The sequence below is a fragment of the Castor canadensis genome, chromosome 5, assembly GCF_047511655.1.
Source record: "Castor canadensis chromosome 5, mCasCan1.hap1v2, whole genome shotgun sequence".
In the NCBI taxonomy this organism is placed as follows: Eukaryota; Metazoa; Chordata; class Mammalia; order Rodentia; family Castoridae; genus Castor; species Castor canadensis.
The window spans coordinates 137,677,170-137,694,788 of record NC_133390.1 but is presented as its reverse complement, the minus strand read 5'-3'; the positions used below and the strand labels follow the sequence as shown (position 1 = coordinate 137,694,788).

The 17,619-nt window shown below is 42.0% G+C and overlaps 1 protein-coding gene across 4 annotated transcripts in view; it reads left to right on the top strand.

The window, feature by feature from the left end:
- Slc24a3 (solute carrier family 24 member 3) overlaps positions 1–17,619 on the top strand; it is a 499,789-nt gene that overhangs the window by 441,983 nt on the left and 40,187 nt on the right. For all 4 annotated transcript variants that reach the window (XM_074074249.1, XM_020170610.2, XM_074074251.1 and 1 more), the window contains 2 exons: positions 1,321–1,395; positions 12,551–12,576. In XM_074074249.1, the coding sequence (XP_073930350.1) occupies positions 1,321–1,395; positions 12,551–12,576 (101 nt within the window). The remainder of the gene's footprint in view (positions 1–1,320; positions 1,396–12,550; positions 12,577–17,619) is intronic.

Genomic DNA, 17,619 nt, shown 5'->3' with positions numbered 1-17,619 from the left:
AGACCACCTTATCATTGGGATTCCTTTTTCCTGTTGTTCTTGGTGTAGCATGTGATTGTCATTGACCTGTCTGGGAGTGTTGACATTTGCTGTGTTCTTTTTCACTTACTAGGTCAAGGACAAATGTCCTGTGGCCATGGGGTAGTTGACACTCTTCCAGGGATGGGAAAGGGAGGGAGTTTGAGTAACAACCAGGTGACTGCCTTCTGACAATGGCTCTGGAAACCTTCCCAAACATCTTTGTAAAGATGTTTTGACTGACAAAGTGGACCTAAGTGTCCCTTGAAAAGAGATTTTTAAGGATTTACCAAGAAGAAATGACTTTCCCTCCTGAACAGGGGTCTCACCTGACATCCTCACCTCCTCACAATGCCCATCCCTGGGTCTACTGCCTTCCTTATGGTACCCAGAGCCAGTGCTCCTTCCCCTATAGCCATTGCTGCCATGTGCCTGTTGTCCTAGTGTCAGCAAAGCTAGCATCTCTTTAAGGGGCCATGTTCCAAGCGCTAAGAATAATACTTTCTCCCAATCACCAGGCAGATCAATTTTTTTTTAATTTTAATTAATCAAGAGTGAAATGCACATCCAGGCTTATGATATAAATGAGGCATGAGGGCCATGAGGCTCGTCTGTGTCCCTTCTGAAGGGAGCAGCTGCCCAACTCAGGTGCTCCTTCCACAGGGACATAGACACTGCAGAAGATGTTAGAATCATTGGCAAAGGCTTGGGTTAAGTCTGCACCTCTCGTCTCCCTGACATTGGGGATGCTAAGGCAGACACCTCCTGGAAGACATGAGAGACCTCTGATGGGCACCTTTTTACTCATTTGGGCACTTTTTACCTTTGACCTTACTGTACCTTCCTCAGACTGCCCAGCAGCCTGGGCTACACAACCTTCCCTCTCTCCTTCCCAGGGTCATGGTGGGGCAGATGCTGCTGCCAGCTTCCTTTGTCCCTCCCGTTTTCTGTAACCGGCCATTTACTCCTAACCCAACTGCTACAGTTTAATCCTATCTTGGCATCTACCTCTAAAACAATCCAGACTAATCCGCCGAAGACCTTCAATAAATTCTTATTGACTGACAGATTGATTGGGTCCCACACAATGAAGATATGTGTGAGACTGTGTCTCTGGTTTGTCACTGACCAGAGGAAGATGGATCACTCAGCTTAAGCAGAAAGAGCAAATTCTCCCTTCCTCTACCTTTTCATTCTGTTCAGGTCCTCAAGAAGGACAAGAACCACAAAAGTCATACAGTCTCATTTGCATAATAATCTGACAGCCCGTTTCTTGTCCTCTTTTTCTCTCTTTTCCTTTAGGTTGTGGCTCTTTCCTCCTGGTGCCTATTGAGGGATTCGATCTACTACACACTGTCTGTGGTCGCACTCATCGTGGTAAGTTGCTCTTACTGTTGCAGTCCTCACCATCATAGTTCTCAGCACAGAGCAAAGCACAGCAAATCCACATGGACACTGTTGGTGAAGACCAAGTGCATGTCTATGTATGGAGACAGCTCTGCTTCCTGTTACTTTGCTCACCAGCACCCCTGACTGATCACTGAGTCCTCACATCAGGAGTTTTGACTTAGGTTATCTGGGTACATGACAGTCCCCTGTCACTGTTTCGGTGAACCTTTGTTCTGACTTATCTCATTGCTCTTCTTGGACTCCTTTCTCGTTTGGAGTCCCCCGTTTTTCTTCTTGGAGTCCCCCACTTTGGAACTTACTTATTCCCATTGTCAGTCTGTGAACTCCCAGGATGCCTGCTTCCTCTCAACACACACAGTTCCCCTTCCCATGACCACCTTTGTGCCAATACCCCTCACCTCCCTGAAGGCAAGTTGTGAACAAACAACTCCATGCTAGACATCTTCCTGCCCCAAACTCAACATGTCTCTGAACTTTTAATGTGTACCCTAAGATTGGACCTTCCTCCTATAATTCAGTCCCCATTTCTATCCTGACCACCCAGCCTGGAAAAATGATATTAACTTGACCTTCTCCTCCAAACTCTCACTTTATACATTTGGCTTAATTTTCCTGTGGATTTACATTTCATAGAAATCTCCTCAGCATGTCCCCCCATAGTCCAGATCTCTATATCCGTGGTGTAAACTGTGTTGCAATGTGGGACTATCACTGCCACCTACTCCCTTCCCTCTCTACCCCATTCAGTCCTCAGAACCATCCAAGTCTCTACCAAGAATACCTGCTTTCCTCTTGTTTAGCTGATCAGTAGCACATGTTGGGGGGAAAAAACCAAACTCCCTAGCTTGGTAAGCTGAACCATGTGGGAAGAGATGATGGTAAATTAGAAACAACATGAAATAGAAGTTGGGAGATCTGAGTCCTAATTCTGGAACCCCCATGTGATGGTTAATTTTATGTATCAACTTGACTGGACCAAGGGAGGCCCAGTTAGCTGGTGAAATATTATTTCTATGTGTGTCTATGCTGTTTCTGGAAGAGATTAGCATTTGAATCAGTAGAATGAGTAAAGACAATCACTCTCACCAATGTGTGTGGGTATCACTCGATTCCCTAAAGACCCAAATAAAACAGAAAGTCAGAGAAAGGGTGAATTTCCTCTTTCTGCTTAAGCTGGGTCATCATCTTCCATTACCCTCAGACATTGGCACTCCTGGTTCTTGGGCCTTCTGACTTCAGCTGGGACTTACAGCATTGGCTCCTTGGTTGTCAGACCTTTGAGCTCAGACTGAAACTACACTTTGGCTTTTGTAGATGGCAGATCTTGGAACTTCTCAACCTCCATAATAATGTGAGCTAATACTTCATAATCTAATGTACATATGTATGTATGTGTGTATGTATATAAATATATATCTGCTATTGGTTCTGTATGTCTGGACAACCACAAGTAATATACCTTGCTAGCTCTAATAATCTTGAAGAATTCAATCTCTCTGAGTTTTAATTTTCTTACCTATAAGACAGGAATAGATCCACTAATGAATGTAGTGACCTATTTCATAAAGCACTCACCTGTAGATGAATTTATTGTAACTTTCTGTGCCTATAAGGTAAACATTGTTGTTTGATATAAGATTTTCCACAAGAAACAAGGTAGGTACTTCAGTTTCTGACCTTCAGAATCTTGGGTTTATAAATCATCACAATGTATGTCCTAGAAATTAATTACATGTTCTAAAGCTTGTCCTCCAGAGCTCCCAAGTTAAAGTAGGAATAATTAGGAGGACCAAGACCCATCCCAAGAGAAGAGGAGGAGAAGGGCTCAGTATGCCATATTGGAGCTGAAGACTTGCTTCATCTTTTGAAGTCCTGGTTAATAGACCTAAGGACATGTGAACTCTGTCTTCTTATTCTCAGCTGTTACTGTGGAAAGGGTCTGCTCACCTGAAACCCAGAGTCTCTCCTCTTCACTTCAACGCATATTTCCCAAACACTCTTTCTAGTGAGCTTTGTGCTGCTGGTCATGTGTACTCTGCTTCCCTACCTTTTTAGGGTATTTTAGCATGTTGTTTGGAAACTGTGTTCTTGAAGAGACATGGGTTGGGATAGTTGTTTCATGTAAATGAATGCAACTATCTACTTCACTGAATTCCAGAAAGGGATGACTATGCTCACAAAGACAAGGTGACAAAATGGAATGGAGAAGGCCAAGATCCCCAAGGAACACAGACATAGCAACATCCACTCCCAAGAGCAATTTTGCTGGTGTCAGCTCTCTTCCGTTTTCAACATAGGCACCTCCTGGAGTATGGTGTGAAATACCTTGTTTTCAGCCCAATTTATCTGGACCTGTCCAAGATAAAATAAATTTAATTGTTACTAATGATGTGTGAAGAAGTAAAGAGGTTTGGCTTCTTTGGGTCCCAGGTGACACTCCTCTGAGCCTGATCTTTGGGCCAAGCAACAATCTGCCCTTGGGGTATGGTGCATAAACCAGAGAACTGAGACAGCCAATGTGCAGGCTGCCAGAGAAGCTCTGTATTTCCTTCAGACAGCATCAAACTACAAAATCAAATGACTCTTTGCCATCACCTAAAGATTTGGATGTATACTTCAGACAAGTTTTCAAAGCTAGAGTTTTGTGGTTTGGGGGAAATGGAATGGAAAAGAAAAGCTCTGAGGCCTCAAGGCTGGATCTTGGTTCTTTTTACTTTAGCTGAGGTTTAACTGAGATTCCCCAGCTTCAGTGCACATTGGAAACAAGCAGTGTGCTTACTGAAAATGCAGAAACCAGAGACTTTTCCCTTCACAGACTCTGAGGTAAAACCCAGGAAACTGCATTTTAGCCATCATCTTCCACTCCTGGGGGATTTGATACCAGATGTCCCATGCTGTGTTTTGAGAAACATCACTTTGCCCATTGTTGGAAACCCTGTCTCAGGGTATTCATCTGTGCCATGTTAGTGGTCATTTCCAGAGGCAGTTTTTGAGATTCCCAAAGAATCTCAAAAGAACTGTGGCAGCCTAACTGTTTTTAGTTTGTCTGGATCTCTGATTTCTGTTATTCTTCCTGGATCATTGATTTTTGGGAAGTGGTGACCATGCTCCCTGGTCATTTTTACATGAGGCTTAAAATTGAATCAAGAATAAAACAGAATCTCATATTCAGAAAGGAAGCATTTATCAAATCAACTTTCAATGTCCCCAAATCTCTTCCATGCCCCAGCCTCAAGCTGCCACTCACACTCACTCTAGCTTTTTAATCAAGGTTTCTTACTCTTCCATGTTTCCCCAAATATCATGGTAACAAAATCATTTTTATTCCAGTTTTCTTGCTGTAGTACAAGGCTTCTCCCCATAACCCTACCATGAGCACTTAAAATTCCTTATTTAAAAGCCCTCTCTCCAACCCACAAAATAATTACCAACCTCCCTAAACAATTTATTTAACTATTAGAGATTTTTTTAAATGCTCTCTCCCATTATATGGTTCTGAACTGTTCAGAAAGCACAACTGTTGTACAATAAAGAGCCCATTCATCCACAGGGCAAGTCCAGAATAAGTGGGACCAGATGCCATTTCTATGTACAACCCCATCAAGAGAATTTTCCATCATGTAGAGGAGCCCCGAGGAGGATCAGGGACCCTGGAGATCCAAAGAGCAGACAAGATGGCTTCTCAGAGATGCTGATGGCCACCGAGGGGCAGAAGGCTCCGAGCCAGCCAGAAAAGTGCTAATAGCATCATTATTGCCTGGGATCTAAAACAGCTAAGATGTAAGCAGATACAGATGGCACATGAACAGGGCAGAAACCAAAAACACAGGAGCAGGACAAGCACGTGCATTCTGCAACCAACAGAGCTAAACACTGATGATGCAGAGACACAGAGTCCATCCACTGTGGTATTTGGGTTTAACCTACATTTTTCTCTGTGCTATTTTATAGCCTGTGTTTAAGAGAAAGCAGAAAAAAATAAGAATTTATCAATGTCTAAAGAAATTATTATTTTCAAAGAATACAGTGTGTTCTTCTCATTGCCCTTCCTTCACACAAATCAAGCATCCCCTTTAGCCCTGGTGGCATTCTGTACATTGGAGCATCAGGCCTTGGAAAAGCTGGGCAGTGCCTGGAGACTCCCTCAATGACTTAAGTGTCTCTCTACAAGGAAAGTGTCAGCTTTCCTTGTGGGTTTTTTGTAGTGTTGCTCTGTGTCCATCTACCCAACTGATCCAACAGATGTCTATAAATCACTGCAGCTGTCTTGTTGCTTCTCTTCCACCCCATAAGCACTTGGACTGTGGGCATCTCAGGGCTCCCAATCCTCCCCTTTCTCCATACTCCAGCAGGACTGTCAGTTTCTTGTATTGAAATGTTACTGAAATTTATATAATTATGTAATTTACATAAATGCAAATGGACTGTTGCATCATCAGTCTGACAGCTGTCCTAAAAGAAATACTTTATTTTTACCCTTCATCTCTGCTTGAGGACAAGGAAAGCTGCAGGGGGAATGGAGAGGCCTGTGGAACAGGTTCCCCATAACATGGGCTGGTGCAGAAGTCCGATTCACAAGTGCTGTGTATCTGCAGATCAAGGGCCATGGAAACCACTGACCCCAGCTGGGACAGTCCTCAGGACACCCTGGGCACAGGCATAGCACAAGGCTAGTCTAAGCTAATGCCTCTGTTTTTGCCTTGGTGGGGGGAGGTCATTGCAATTGCCCCTGATGAAGGAATTCCATGGGAATGAAGAGAGACAGCTCAGATGGTCAACACTTCAGTAACACAGCTTTTAGGTACTATAACAAAGCACCTGAGGTAATTTTTTTGGTGGTAGTAGGATTTGAACTCAGGGCCTCACACTTGCTAGCCAGGCACTCTTCCACTTGAGCCACACCACCAGCCTTTTCACCTTTTCATGGTCCTGGAAGTTCTATTCCAAGTACAAGCAGCCCCATTGCTTTGGGCCTCTAACAAGGGTGAGACATTACAGCAGGAGTGTGTGGTAGAACACAGTTCTAACCCCAGCCAAAAAAGCAAGAGCAAGAACAAGAAGAGACAAACATCTTCAAGGACATGACCCAATGACTTAGGATCTTCCACTAGCCTCCACCTCTCAAAGTACCAATAGTACCATGCTAAGGTCCAAGCTTTTAACACATGCACCTTTTGGGGTACTCATCCAAACTGTAGCCCTTCCAACAGAATTTCTGCAGTGGAAGAAATGGTCTAGAACTTTGTGCTATTCAGTATGGTAACCGCCAGGCACGCATGTGGCTACCGAACACTTGAAAGGCAGCTAATAAAGAGCAAGGAAAGAAACTTTTAATTTTATTCCTTTTAATTAATTATGTTTATATAGCCACAGGTAACTAGCAGCTACTATATTGGATAGCCCAGTCCAGCAAACTGACCCACAGAAAATATACCTGCATTCTCACAGGCCTCCATAATTTTTAACAAGCATAGATTCACTACTCAATGGGAACAGAGTACTACATTTGGTCTACTGATAAAGATTATCTATTTTAATGTTCATGGTTATGCAGACTAGCTATGTATTATATGAGTCCCATTACAAATGGCAAAGCCAAGGTTCCCAAGGTTAAATGACTTGCCCAAAGTCAGTGAGCTGCAATTCCTCAAGCTTCCCACAGAAGATACCTAAGATGGTACAGTTATCTACACTACTCCAGTGTAGATGCAGCTGTACTGTACAACTGTTAGGAAAATCTCGAACAGAGACATGGGACACCAAGGCTTTTCAGGAAGCAATATTTATTAGAGTGCCGGCAGCGGCTCAGCGGATTCACATCCAAAGGCTGAGCCCAGAGAACAAAGGGGTCTCACCGGATATACCCTTGCAAGCAGGTTATAGAAGCAAAAAGCAAGGTTTAACCCCTTTGTGGTTGCATGTAACTCTACTGGCTACTTCACTTCCAGTGCTACCCATTTAGATTTTTAAATTTTATCTCCCTGCTATGTCATCCTCTCCCCGCTGTACATTATCAGAACACAGACTTGTTTCTTTTTTTTTTTTTTTTTTGGCCCTCCTTCCTGCTACACAACTACACAGAATTCAATTTAACTTCCAATGAAACCCACCTGTTATAGTCTTTTAAAGCTTCCTTATTTTGCAGTCTTGTTTTTAGGCAGAAAGAAATGGTCGTACCCCCATTGTCCTAGAATTTATGAAGATGACTAATCTTAAATACTCCAGAAATCTTTTCATCCTGACCTTTCTGCGAGAGAAAAGCATCTTAGAGGTCATGTTGATGATGGTCCCTCACCTCTCATCTGGCCTCCCCTCTGACCTGTCACTCCACTCTCTTGAACCTATTCTTCACTGGGAATTAATTGCTTCTCTCTCCAACTTAGAGACTATGAGTCTCTTTCACTCATTGTAGCCCCATTTCGTTTCAGCTCTCCCCTGGACAAGTAAGAATAGCAATGGTAGCTAGAAGATTCTCACCAGGAATGACTGAGAGAATTTTAAGGTTCTGAAACAAACTAATTATGGTCATACAGTGGTTACCTGTTTTGCAATCCCTGCTATGGTGGCAGGGCCTAGTTTGGAGGAACTAGTAGGCTGGAGTCATTCTTGCATTTGCTCCTTGAACAGAAGCATTGGTCAGCTAGCCTTGGAAAATGCAGCTTGCAAGAAGGAACCACTCACCTTTTATAAAGAAAATGACTAAGAAATCTTAGCTTCTGTTTGTTGTGCACTGCCTGGCAAACATAGTCCTTTAGTTTAAAGACCTTCATCTCCTGTTTCCTAAATTCATCTTCTCATCCCCTTTTCTTCCTTGGAGCCTGCCCTTGTGTACTTATATAAAATGACCAGCTCTTTCTGAACCCTGCCTCGAGGTCATCTTTATTTCCTGCTCTCATTCTTCCTGCAACCACAAACACCATAAAATCAACCTGTGAGTTGTCCTCAAGTAGGAATTTCTGTTTAACCCTAATGTGCAAATCATGTCTGTATAAATAACACCCAGCTTTCTGGTATATTCCATCAGATTCCTCTCCCCACATAAATTTGCCCTGGTCTCAGCTAAGCCATCTGTACCTCCTGTTCCTAGAGCTGAAGAAGTGAGGACTCCAAAATGCAGATCAACCAAGGGAGTCCCCACAGTGTTGGATAAGAAGGGTCTCTGGGGAGCTGTCTCCATTTTCAAGGCTCAATCTCTTGAAAGAAAGTGATGTCATTAATTTTCTCCTATTATTTTCACTGCTTAAAATTCTAGTGGTGACAATGACTATAATACAGGCTATGAAATCTTACCTTCAGCAGTGTGGCTGCCTGTTTCATGGTTACAGCTTATAGAAAACAAACCTCAGGAACAACATGGCGATTTTGAGGCATCCACCTGACTCCCCACCCAGCCTCCTTTCCTTGCACTACCTGGGCCATTCCTGGCTTATCTTTCCCCTTCTCTTCTACCTTGAATGAGCCATTTCTTTGGCAGTTCCCAGGGATGCTCTGACATCAAGGGACTCACCTACCTGATGTCAGCTGTCTTGCTTGGAAGAATTTTAGAGCAGACACCAAGATTGACAAGCTGGTTTCCATGGTACCCAAGCATTTCTCTGAAGCCTGGAGGAAATTGGTTCTTTTTTCCAATTCGTTCCTGTTTGTTCACATTTAGCCCAGCTGCAGAACACATGGAAACACGTTGGAACACATGGTAGCCAAGGATAGCTTTGAATGCACGTGGGCCAAAGGTCAGAACCCCTGCCCAGCCCCTGCTCAGTAAATCTGGGTACTGACCACCCACATGTGGTCCCTGGGCCATCCCAGTGCCTGGCCCCAAACACAGCTAGCAGAGCCCAGAAAGAAGAGCTGCTTACCCAAAACTTGTTTCAAAGTTCCAATTGGGAAAAGGCTGACTCTGATCCAAAGGCTCCAAAAGGAGGCTAGGTTGCAACTCACATTGAGGATTAAGTGTTGTATAGATGATGACTTGTCCCCAAGGAAAAGAATTAAGCAGAAGCTACTCCTAGAATACCACCTTGATCCATGACAGCAGTAGGTTGACTGTACATTCTTCAGTAGGCTGTATGCCTTGAGGTACTTCTCCTTCCAGGAGATTTAGTGGAGCTTTGAAAATGGACTTGAACTGACTTCACTTTTACTTCACTACCTTGGCAGGGTAAATATGGATGGCGGGTCGGAGCATGAGCACCACCTAGTGGTGACTAGGTGGAACTTAGGGTGCAGTTGCTTGTTTTAAACAAGAATAAATGATTTCAGATTTTCTTCTACACTAGGAATACCAAAGTGGTTGTGGGTTGTTTTGTTCTCTATTATTACTAGGGCATAAAAACAGAGGAATATGCATTAATTATCTCAATATAATTAAAATACAATCTGTAAGGAATAACAAATCCATTCCCTCCAACCATCAGCAGCCTCAAGCAAAAGTCATACCTTGTCATTTTAAAAGCTTTCAGATAGAATGATTTTAATGCCCTATCAGGATGGCCCAGCTTGTCCTCTTCCAAGGGAACGTTCTGCAACCTATGGCACTTTCCTCATTTTCACTATTTCTGAGAACTGATTAGCCACCCCACCTCCTCTAAATACCACCACCAAATGTGCCCTTCCCCGCCCCATTCTCACAAGAAACGAGCCTATTTCCATTTTTTTTCACAGCCCTGATTTCTAGTCCCTTTCATTCATTTTATTGTTCTTTTCTGAGACTCTTCTTTTCTCTTAAAGTGCAATCCTCTAAAAGCACAGAGATAAACCTGAACCTGTTTGCTCCTCAGCCACAAGGCAGCTAAGTCCTCCCGCCTTTGTGGAGGCCTCTGCAGCAGCAGCAGCTGTGTGCCCTGAGTGATGGGTGTCTTTATGCCAGGCGGAACGATCAGAGGGAAAACTCCATCTATCGTTCAGAGTTTCCCAGCACTCTTCTATTTATTAGAACCCACAGTATGATGACCTCCATTTCTCTTTCCCTGTCAGCTTTCCTGAATTATATCCCCCTCTTCCTTCTCTGGCTACAACAGTCCTTTGGGCTCATGATGCTTTATTGGGCTCCCTCTAAACTATTTTCAGTTTGAAGGCCTTTGTAGAATTCAGCCCATTCTCATCCTTTTCCTTGATATGATCATTGAAATAATCAATATCACAGCCATATTGGTCCATGGCTGGTTCCTAGAAAGTACACAAAAAGTAATTTTGTGAGTGCCAGGGTAACTGAACTCCCAGTGACAACTCTGTAGGTTCTGTGCTCCTATCTATGGGGATCACATAGAATAAGAGCTTCCTAAAACTGCTTTCCTATTATATGATATAGCTGAATGATAGAAGAAAATTAAATTGGCCTGGTCTGATAAGCTTTTTCCCTGTATCTTATATTCTCTTAAGTGACTATGAATTGATTGTTCCAACCTACTGCTAAGAGTAATATTGAATTAACTAATTAATAAAAAATGTTCCCATCTTAAATAATTTGGTCTGTTCCATTATTTCTTTATAACAATTTTTTTCAAGCTAGTGAGTATACAAAACAACTGTGAATGACTTCCAGGGAATGAATTCCATGCCATCCAGCCTAGATTATGGGATTGTTTCTTTTATTTCTTTCATTCTCTTCCCATTCTGGCTTGGCATTTTCATCCAAATGTCAACTTGTTGAATTTGATGACAAAGACAAGAGTAACAAAAATGATAAAGCCAATGTCTTTTTTTCAACAGCTTGTTAGAAAGAATGATTTACAAATAAGCATGGCTCCTTCTGCCTCATCTTTCTCTTGGACCTTTAAGATAATTAGAGAGAGCTCTTTGTACGTATCTTGTGGGCTGTCTTTGAGGTACTGGCTGCATCTCAGCTTAGCTGGTGATTATTATAATCACTGGGGACTGAAAGGATGCCCACATCGTTAGCTACATTTACTGTCTTGGTGTCATGATGACACTTTATACCCAAATTATCCTGCAAGCATCTGCCTTAGAGTCTCCAGAGGGTTTCTGCCTCCAAAGGGAGTGCCACTCAAAGATGACCATCTCAGAGCAGTGCTCAGAGCAGTTGTAGTTCGTGAGTGTGGAAAGAAAGAGCTATGAACCAGGTCCAGGACTTCTTGCTGAAGTAACACATGTGTACCCATTTTATTTATTATTTATTTCTACAAGATATTTGAGCAAATAAATGTATCATGAAAAAAGAGCCAGGACTGAGTTCTAGAACCAAGTCTATAATAAATTGAGCACCCCTGGAAAATTACTTGTTTTCTGCAACCAGTTTCCTGACATAAACCAAAGGATTATGCCAGTTCTTTTTCCTTGCAGTGGGAAATGATCTTACATGGAGTATGGACTAGGGCTTAAAGTAAATCCTGTTGTCTATGCTGTCCTGATTCTAACTGAAAAGAAGAAAACCTCAGTTTAGCACTTACGTCTTTCACTGCTCTGACTTGCCTTTGTTTCCTGCCTTAACAACAAGGCAGGCTCATGGCACAGGGACTGTGCCCACAGGGTCCAGCCAGCATCTGCAAAATACTATTGTTATTGCATTTAGTTTTTTCAGGGTTCCCTTCTACATGTGCGTCAAGGGGTGCTGATTCTCCACTTCTGGTTGTGATGTAAGGTTTCCTCTGGATATAAATTATCTTATGAAAACAAAAAAAAAGTCAATTAAAATAAAAGCATTAAGTACATGGAATTTCAAGTGCTTGCATAAAAGCCATGAAGGGGATACACATTGCACTGAGATGTGCAGAAATCTCACAGGTTGCACATAAGGGACCTGCTGAGCTCCTACCTCAACTTCCTGACCTAAATTCCACAATGTGTCTTGCTTTAGAAAGTGGAGTAGTCACCTTTCCTGGTTATTCCACTGTTGTACAGAAATTGCAGGGAGAATGGGATTACCTGAAGCTTCTCTCATCTGTACATGCGCCACCCAACACGAATCTGCCAACACCACCTCCTTCCACAAGTACTGGCCGAAGACTAAACCAGTGCGAACAGAGTTTGCCCACAGGTGGCTCATTACCACCATAGCAGCGAAAAAAGTGGACAATGTGCCATCCTAAAGCATGGTGTGTGTGTGTGTGTGTGTGTGTGTGTGTGTGTGTGTGTGTGTCTAATCTTCTATCCTTTTTTTTCACAGTTCATTTATGATGAAAAGGTCTCTTGGTAAGTACCTCTTCTTCCTTTCTCAGTTTTTTTTCTTGTGCTGCAGAATCAAATATATTGAAGACTAGAGTTAGGGTTTAGAAGAGAAAAGAAAATATCATGACAGCTTAAAACAGCTAGAATTTCTTGGAAACTCTATCCACCTTAACAAAGACATTAAATTAGCTCTTACCAAACAGATTTTTGCCCTTGAACTGGGATAGTAGGGTTCTATTTGGGGTATTTATATCTAGATGATATTACCGTCCAAGCTGTATGTTATGACCTCTTTGTATCATTCTGTAGTGAGTTATTTGCTAGGCCACGGTTAAGATTTGGCTAATCTTTCCAAATTATATCTGTGTTAGTCAGCTTCCCATTTCTATAACAAAATACCAAAGATGAAATCAACTTATAAAGAGAAAAATTTTATTTTCACTCACAGTTTCGGGCATTTTAGTCCATGATCAGTTGGCCCTGGTGCATTTGGCAGCATCATGGTGGGAGTGGGGGGCAGAGCAAAACCACTTACTTTATGACTGAAAAACAAAAGAAAGAAGAAGGGGATGTGGTCCCACTATCCTCTTCAAGGACATACCCATAATGACCCAAAGGCCTCCCATTAGGCCATGCCCCTTAAAGGTTTCGCTACCTTCCAGTTGTACCATGCTTGGAATCAAGCTTCTAATAATCCAGACCCAAACTGTAGCAGTATACAAACCAAGTTCAGTATTCTAAATCTCACAGAGGTCTTAGAAGTCAGGATCCAGGCACATCAGTGACCTTTACCTACTCTAACTCATTAAAGTTCTCCCTGATATTCAAAAAAAATCTTAGGGCTCTGAAAATCAGTTATTTTTTATAGAAAAATTTGCCTAAATTATATGTATGGAAGGGTATTTGCATTTTGACCAACTGTCCAAATCCCTATTCTTGAGATGAGTTCTGAGCAAGTCAAATGTTTGAAATGGAAATGGAAATTGATTGTGCTGTGCTTTCTTGTTACCTTTTTTTTTTCAAATATTTGATCTACAGAAATAGAATAGTGTGAAATAACTTCTTAGGAATAGGAATGACTCTGTAGTTATAAAAGGTTCATGGCATTACTTAAATCTAGGAATGAGCTGGAAAAAGAAGTAGAGTTCACCTAGCTTCACTTTCAGCAAAATGAAAGCTAAATCTTTTTCCTAACCCTTTGTTGGAGGGGCATCTCTATGTCTGAGGACATCCCTGGGATCTCCAGAGTTTGAGGGTAGCTGGGAACCTATCACATTGATGATGAATGTTGTGTACTATGACAGATATTAAGATACTTTTGCCAGCACCATTTACAATAGCCAAGCTATGGAAACAGCCAAGATACCCCACAACCAACAAACAGATCAAGGAATTGTGGTATTTATACACAATGAAATTTTACTAAGCTACAAAGAGGAATGAAATGTTGTCATTAGCAAGTAAATGGATGGAACTGAATAACATCATCTTAAGCGAAGTTAGCCAGGCTCAGAAGGCCAAAAATCCAATGCTCTCCCTCATATGGGGATTGTAGACCCAAAATAAATGTAGTAATATTACAGGACTTGGGTCACACACTAAGGGGAGAATGTGCACAGGAAGAACAGGGAAAGGAAAGGAAATCTAAAACTTGAATGTGGTTGATGTGCCCCCTGTTGAGGAGCGAATAAAGTAATCTTAAATTGGCAGAGGCCACTATGGGAAGGGGACCAGGAAATGGCAAAGAGGTCTGGTAGAGATGAACAAATGGGGGTTGCAATACACAAGTGCATGGAAGCAATGCTAGGAATATATATATTTATCCCAAACTAGCAAAAATGTGATGTCTTCCTCATTATCTCTTAAGTTTTCTCTTTAACATAATCAGAGAAGAGGGCAGAACAGGTTCTGCCCAGGAGGAAGGGGAAGGGGAGGTGGCACAAACAATGTATACCCATGTAAGTAAAAGTAAATAAAAGGAGAAAAGAAAAAAAAAAGATTCTGTTCAAATGGTATATCCTAAAAAAAAATTAAAAAGATACTTTTGCCAACTCTTTCCTCTGTCCAAGAGGTGAGAGAAAGAGACAACCTAGAAGAATGTCCTTTAAGACACATGATCTCTACATTGACTTCTAATCAGGTCTTTTTTGAGTAATAGTGATCAACCACCTGAAAGGGATCTAAATGCCTGGAAAGATCCTATGTCATCATCCTGGGTGTGGTCACCCAGTGAGGTGGTGGCTTCCCTACCATGTCCTTAGGTATGAAGAGGACAAATTGCAGCACAAGAAAACTTCCAGAAGCAATCTCTCACAAGCTGATGGCACAATTAGCAGAACCACTGCTCGGCCATAGCAAATAGTAGGTGCTTTGGTACTGGTCAGTGTTGCCGGTCTTTGCTAATGATGCTCCATCACAAGTGACCTCAGGACTTGTTCTACTGCTGCTATGCAGAAAAATGTTAGGGAGAGCCAGGCCAGTGTGGTGGCTGTCCATCTCAAGGACGCTCACTCGGTGCCATCTCTATGGCATTGCTGCATGAAAACTGGCAGGAGGAGATGAAAGCAGGTTTTTAGGATATTTCAGGTAATAAAGAGCAAGAAAGGAAGACTCTATTTCCTCTTCATTCCAAAGGATTTTTTTCCCTGTGATATTAGTTGACCCCATCCTTGGGTAGAATCCCAAGCCCACAGGAAGAGTCTAGATTCTGTAAGGGAACAAGTCAGTAGGCCTTTGGTTTGAGCACCAAGGCCCCTGTACATGGAGTTTGGAGTATGGGACCAGGGAATCACAGATAAATGAATTGTAAAGGATGTGCCTGTTATAGTCTAAGGGATGTTGGAATCATAAATCATTCACAGCTGTCACTGCCAGGGAAGAGCTGAGTCAGGGGGCATCCAGGGCCCCCGAATAACATCATTCCCAGAGTGTCGGCCTGTTGCATAATTACTGTTATTACATGCATGAACTGACAGAAAGCATTTCTCACATGGGTGATGCTGAGAAATTAAAGCCTGCGCCACTGGCCCTTAACTGCTTTGGGACTTTCAGGGATTTTAACTCCTCATTTAGGGAATGCAAAATATATTGAACTTGAAGACATTTTTTACTGTTCACTTCTCCTGCCTTCTTATCCAGCTAATCGTGAGGCTCTGTTTTGCTGAAAGGGTTTTTGTAGGAGCTGATTTCTCTCTTTAAAATGAGATTCTTCAATCTGCGCTTTAAAGCACAGTAACATTTCGATAGTACTTCAAACAGTGAAATCCATTCCTGGCATAGACTATTCCACCATGACCTAGATATTTCAAGGCAGGTAATTAATTTACTCCAAATCTTCAAAAGAAAACTCATTTCACTTGTGTTTATTTTGAAACAAGAGGACTACTCTTTAGGAAGAAATGAGCTTTGCCAAATATAAATACATTTGTCCCTCAGGATCACTGGGGAATTGGTTCAGGTACCCCTGAAGATACCAAAATCCATAGATGCTCAAGCCCCTTATGAAATGTCACAGTATTTGCACACATTCTCTTGTATACTTTAAATCATCTCTAGATTACTTATAATACCTAATACCATGCAAATGCAATGTAAATACAAATAGCTGGTATACTATATTGATTGCAGAATAATAACAAGAAAATTGTCATATATGTTTGATACAGAGGAAGGGTTTTTTTAATCCAATTTTTTTTCTTTTATTATTCATATGTGCATACAAGGCTTGGTTCATTTCTCCCCCCTGCCCCCACCCCCTCCCTTACCACCCACTCCGCCCCCTCCCTCCCCCCCCACCCCCTCGATACCCAGCAGAAACTATTTTGCCCTTATTTCTAATTTTGTTGTAGAGAGAGTATAAGCAATAATAGGAAGGAACAAGGGTTTTTGCTGGTTGAGATAAGGATAGCTATACAGGGAGTTGACTCACATTGATTTCCTGTGCATGTGTGTTACCTTCTAGGTTAATTCTTTTTGATCTAACCTTTTCTCTAGTTCCTGCTCCCCTTTTCCTATTGGCCTCAGTTGCTTTTAAGGTATCTGCTTTAGTTTCTCTGCGTTAAGGGCAACAAATGCTAGTTAGTTTTTTAGGTGTCTTACCTATCCTCACCCCTCCCTTGTGTGCTCTCGCTTTTATCATATGCTCAAAGTCCAATCCCATTGTTATGTTTGCCCTTGATCTAATGTCCACATATGAGGGAGAACATAAGATTTTTGGTCTTTTGGGCCAGGCTAACCTCACTCAGAATGATGTTCTCCAATTCCATCCATTTACCAGCGAATGATAACATTTCGTTCTTCATGGCTGCATAAAATTCCATTGTGTATAGATACCACATTTTCTTAATCCATTCATCAGTGGTGGGGCATTTTGGCTGTTTCCATAACTTGGCTATTGTGAATAGTGCCGCAATAAACATAGGTGTGCAGGCAGGGGCAGTTTTTAAACAATATTTTCAATCTGTGGGTGGTTGAGCCACACCACAGGGCCAACTGTACATAAAACAAGGTATCCCATCACACATGGTTTAGATTCCTCCACCATTGCCAAAGCCCATTGTGCAATATGTTCACATAAGCCAAGAAGTGGTGTGGTTGGCAATTAGTGAGATATGCCTTAAATAGAAAAAACAGCTATATTGGCTTATTTTTCTGACATAGCAAGTATTCCAAATGTATCATGTACAATGGCTGAGTATTTCTCTTGGCCTTTACCCAGTTGTCCCAAGGATGGCTGCTGTGGTTCTAGTTGTCAAATTTGTATTGAAGACAAAAGGGAGAAATAAGGTGCTCTGGTGTCTTCCTCAGTACCCTTTCACCTTACATATCTTTAGTAACAACTAGGTCTGCTTTGGCCAATAGATGATCAGGCAGGAAATTAGAATTAGACCAATCACTGTTCATCTTCTGGGACTGAAGGCAGGGCTCACCTTCCTTGAGATCATTTGCAACATAGTGAGGTTCTATTCTAGGGCAAGAGACAAACTATTAGGTACCTATCCCCAAAGGCACTTATAATAGAAAGCATCAGAGAGCCACCTCTTAGGATATATGCTTATTCTGAAGAGC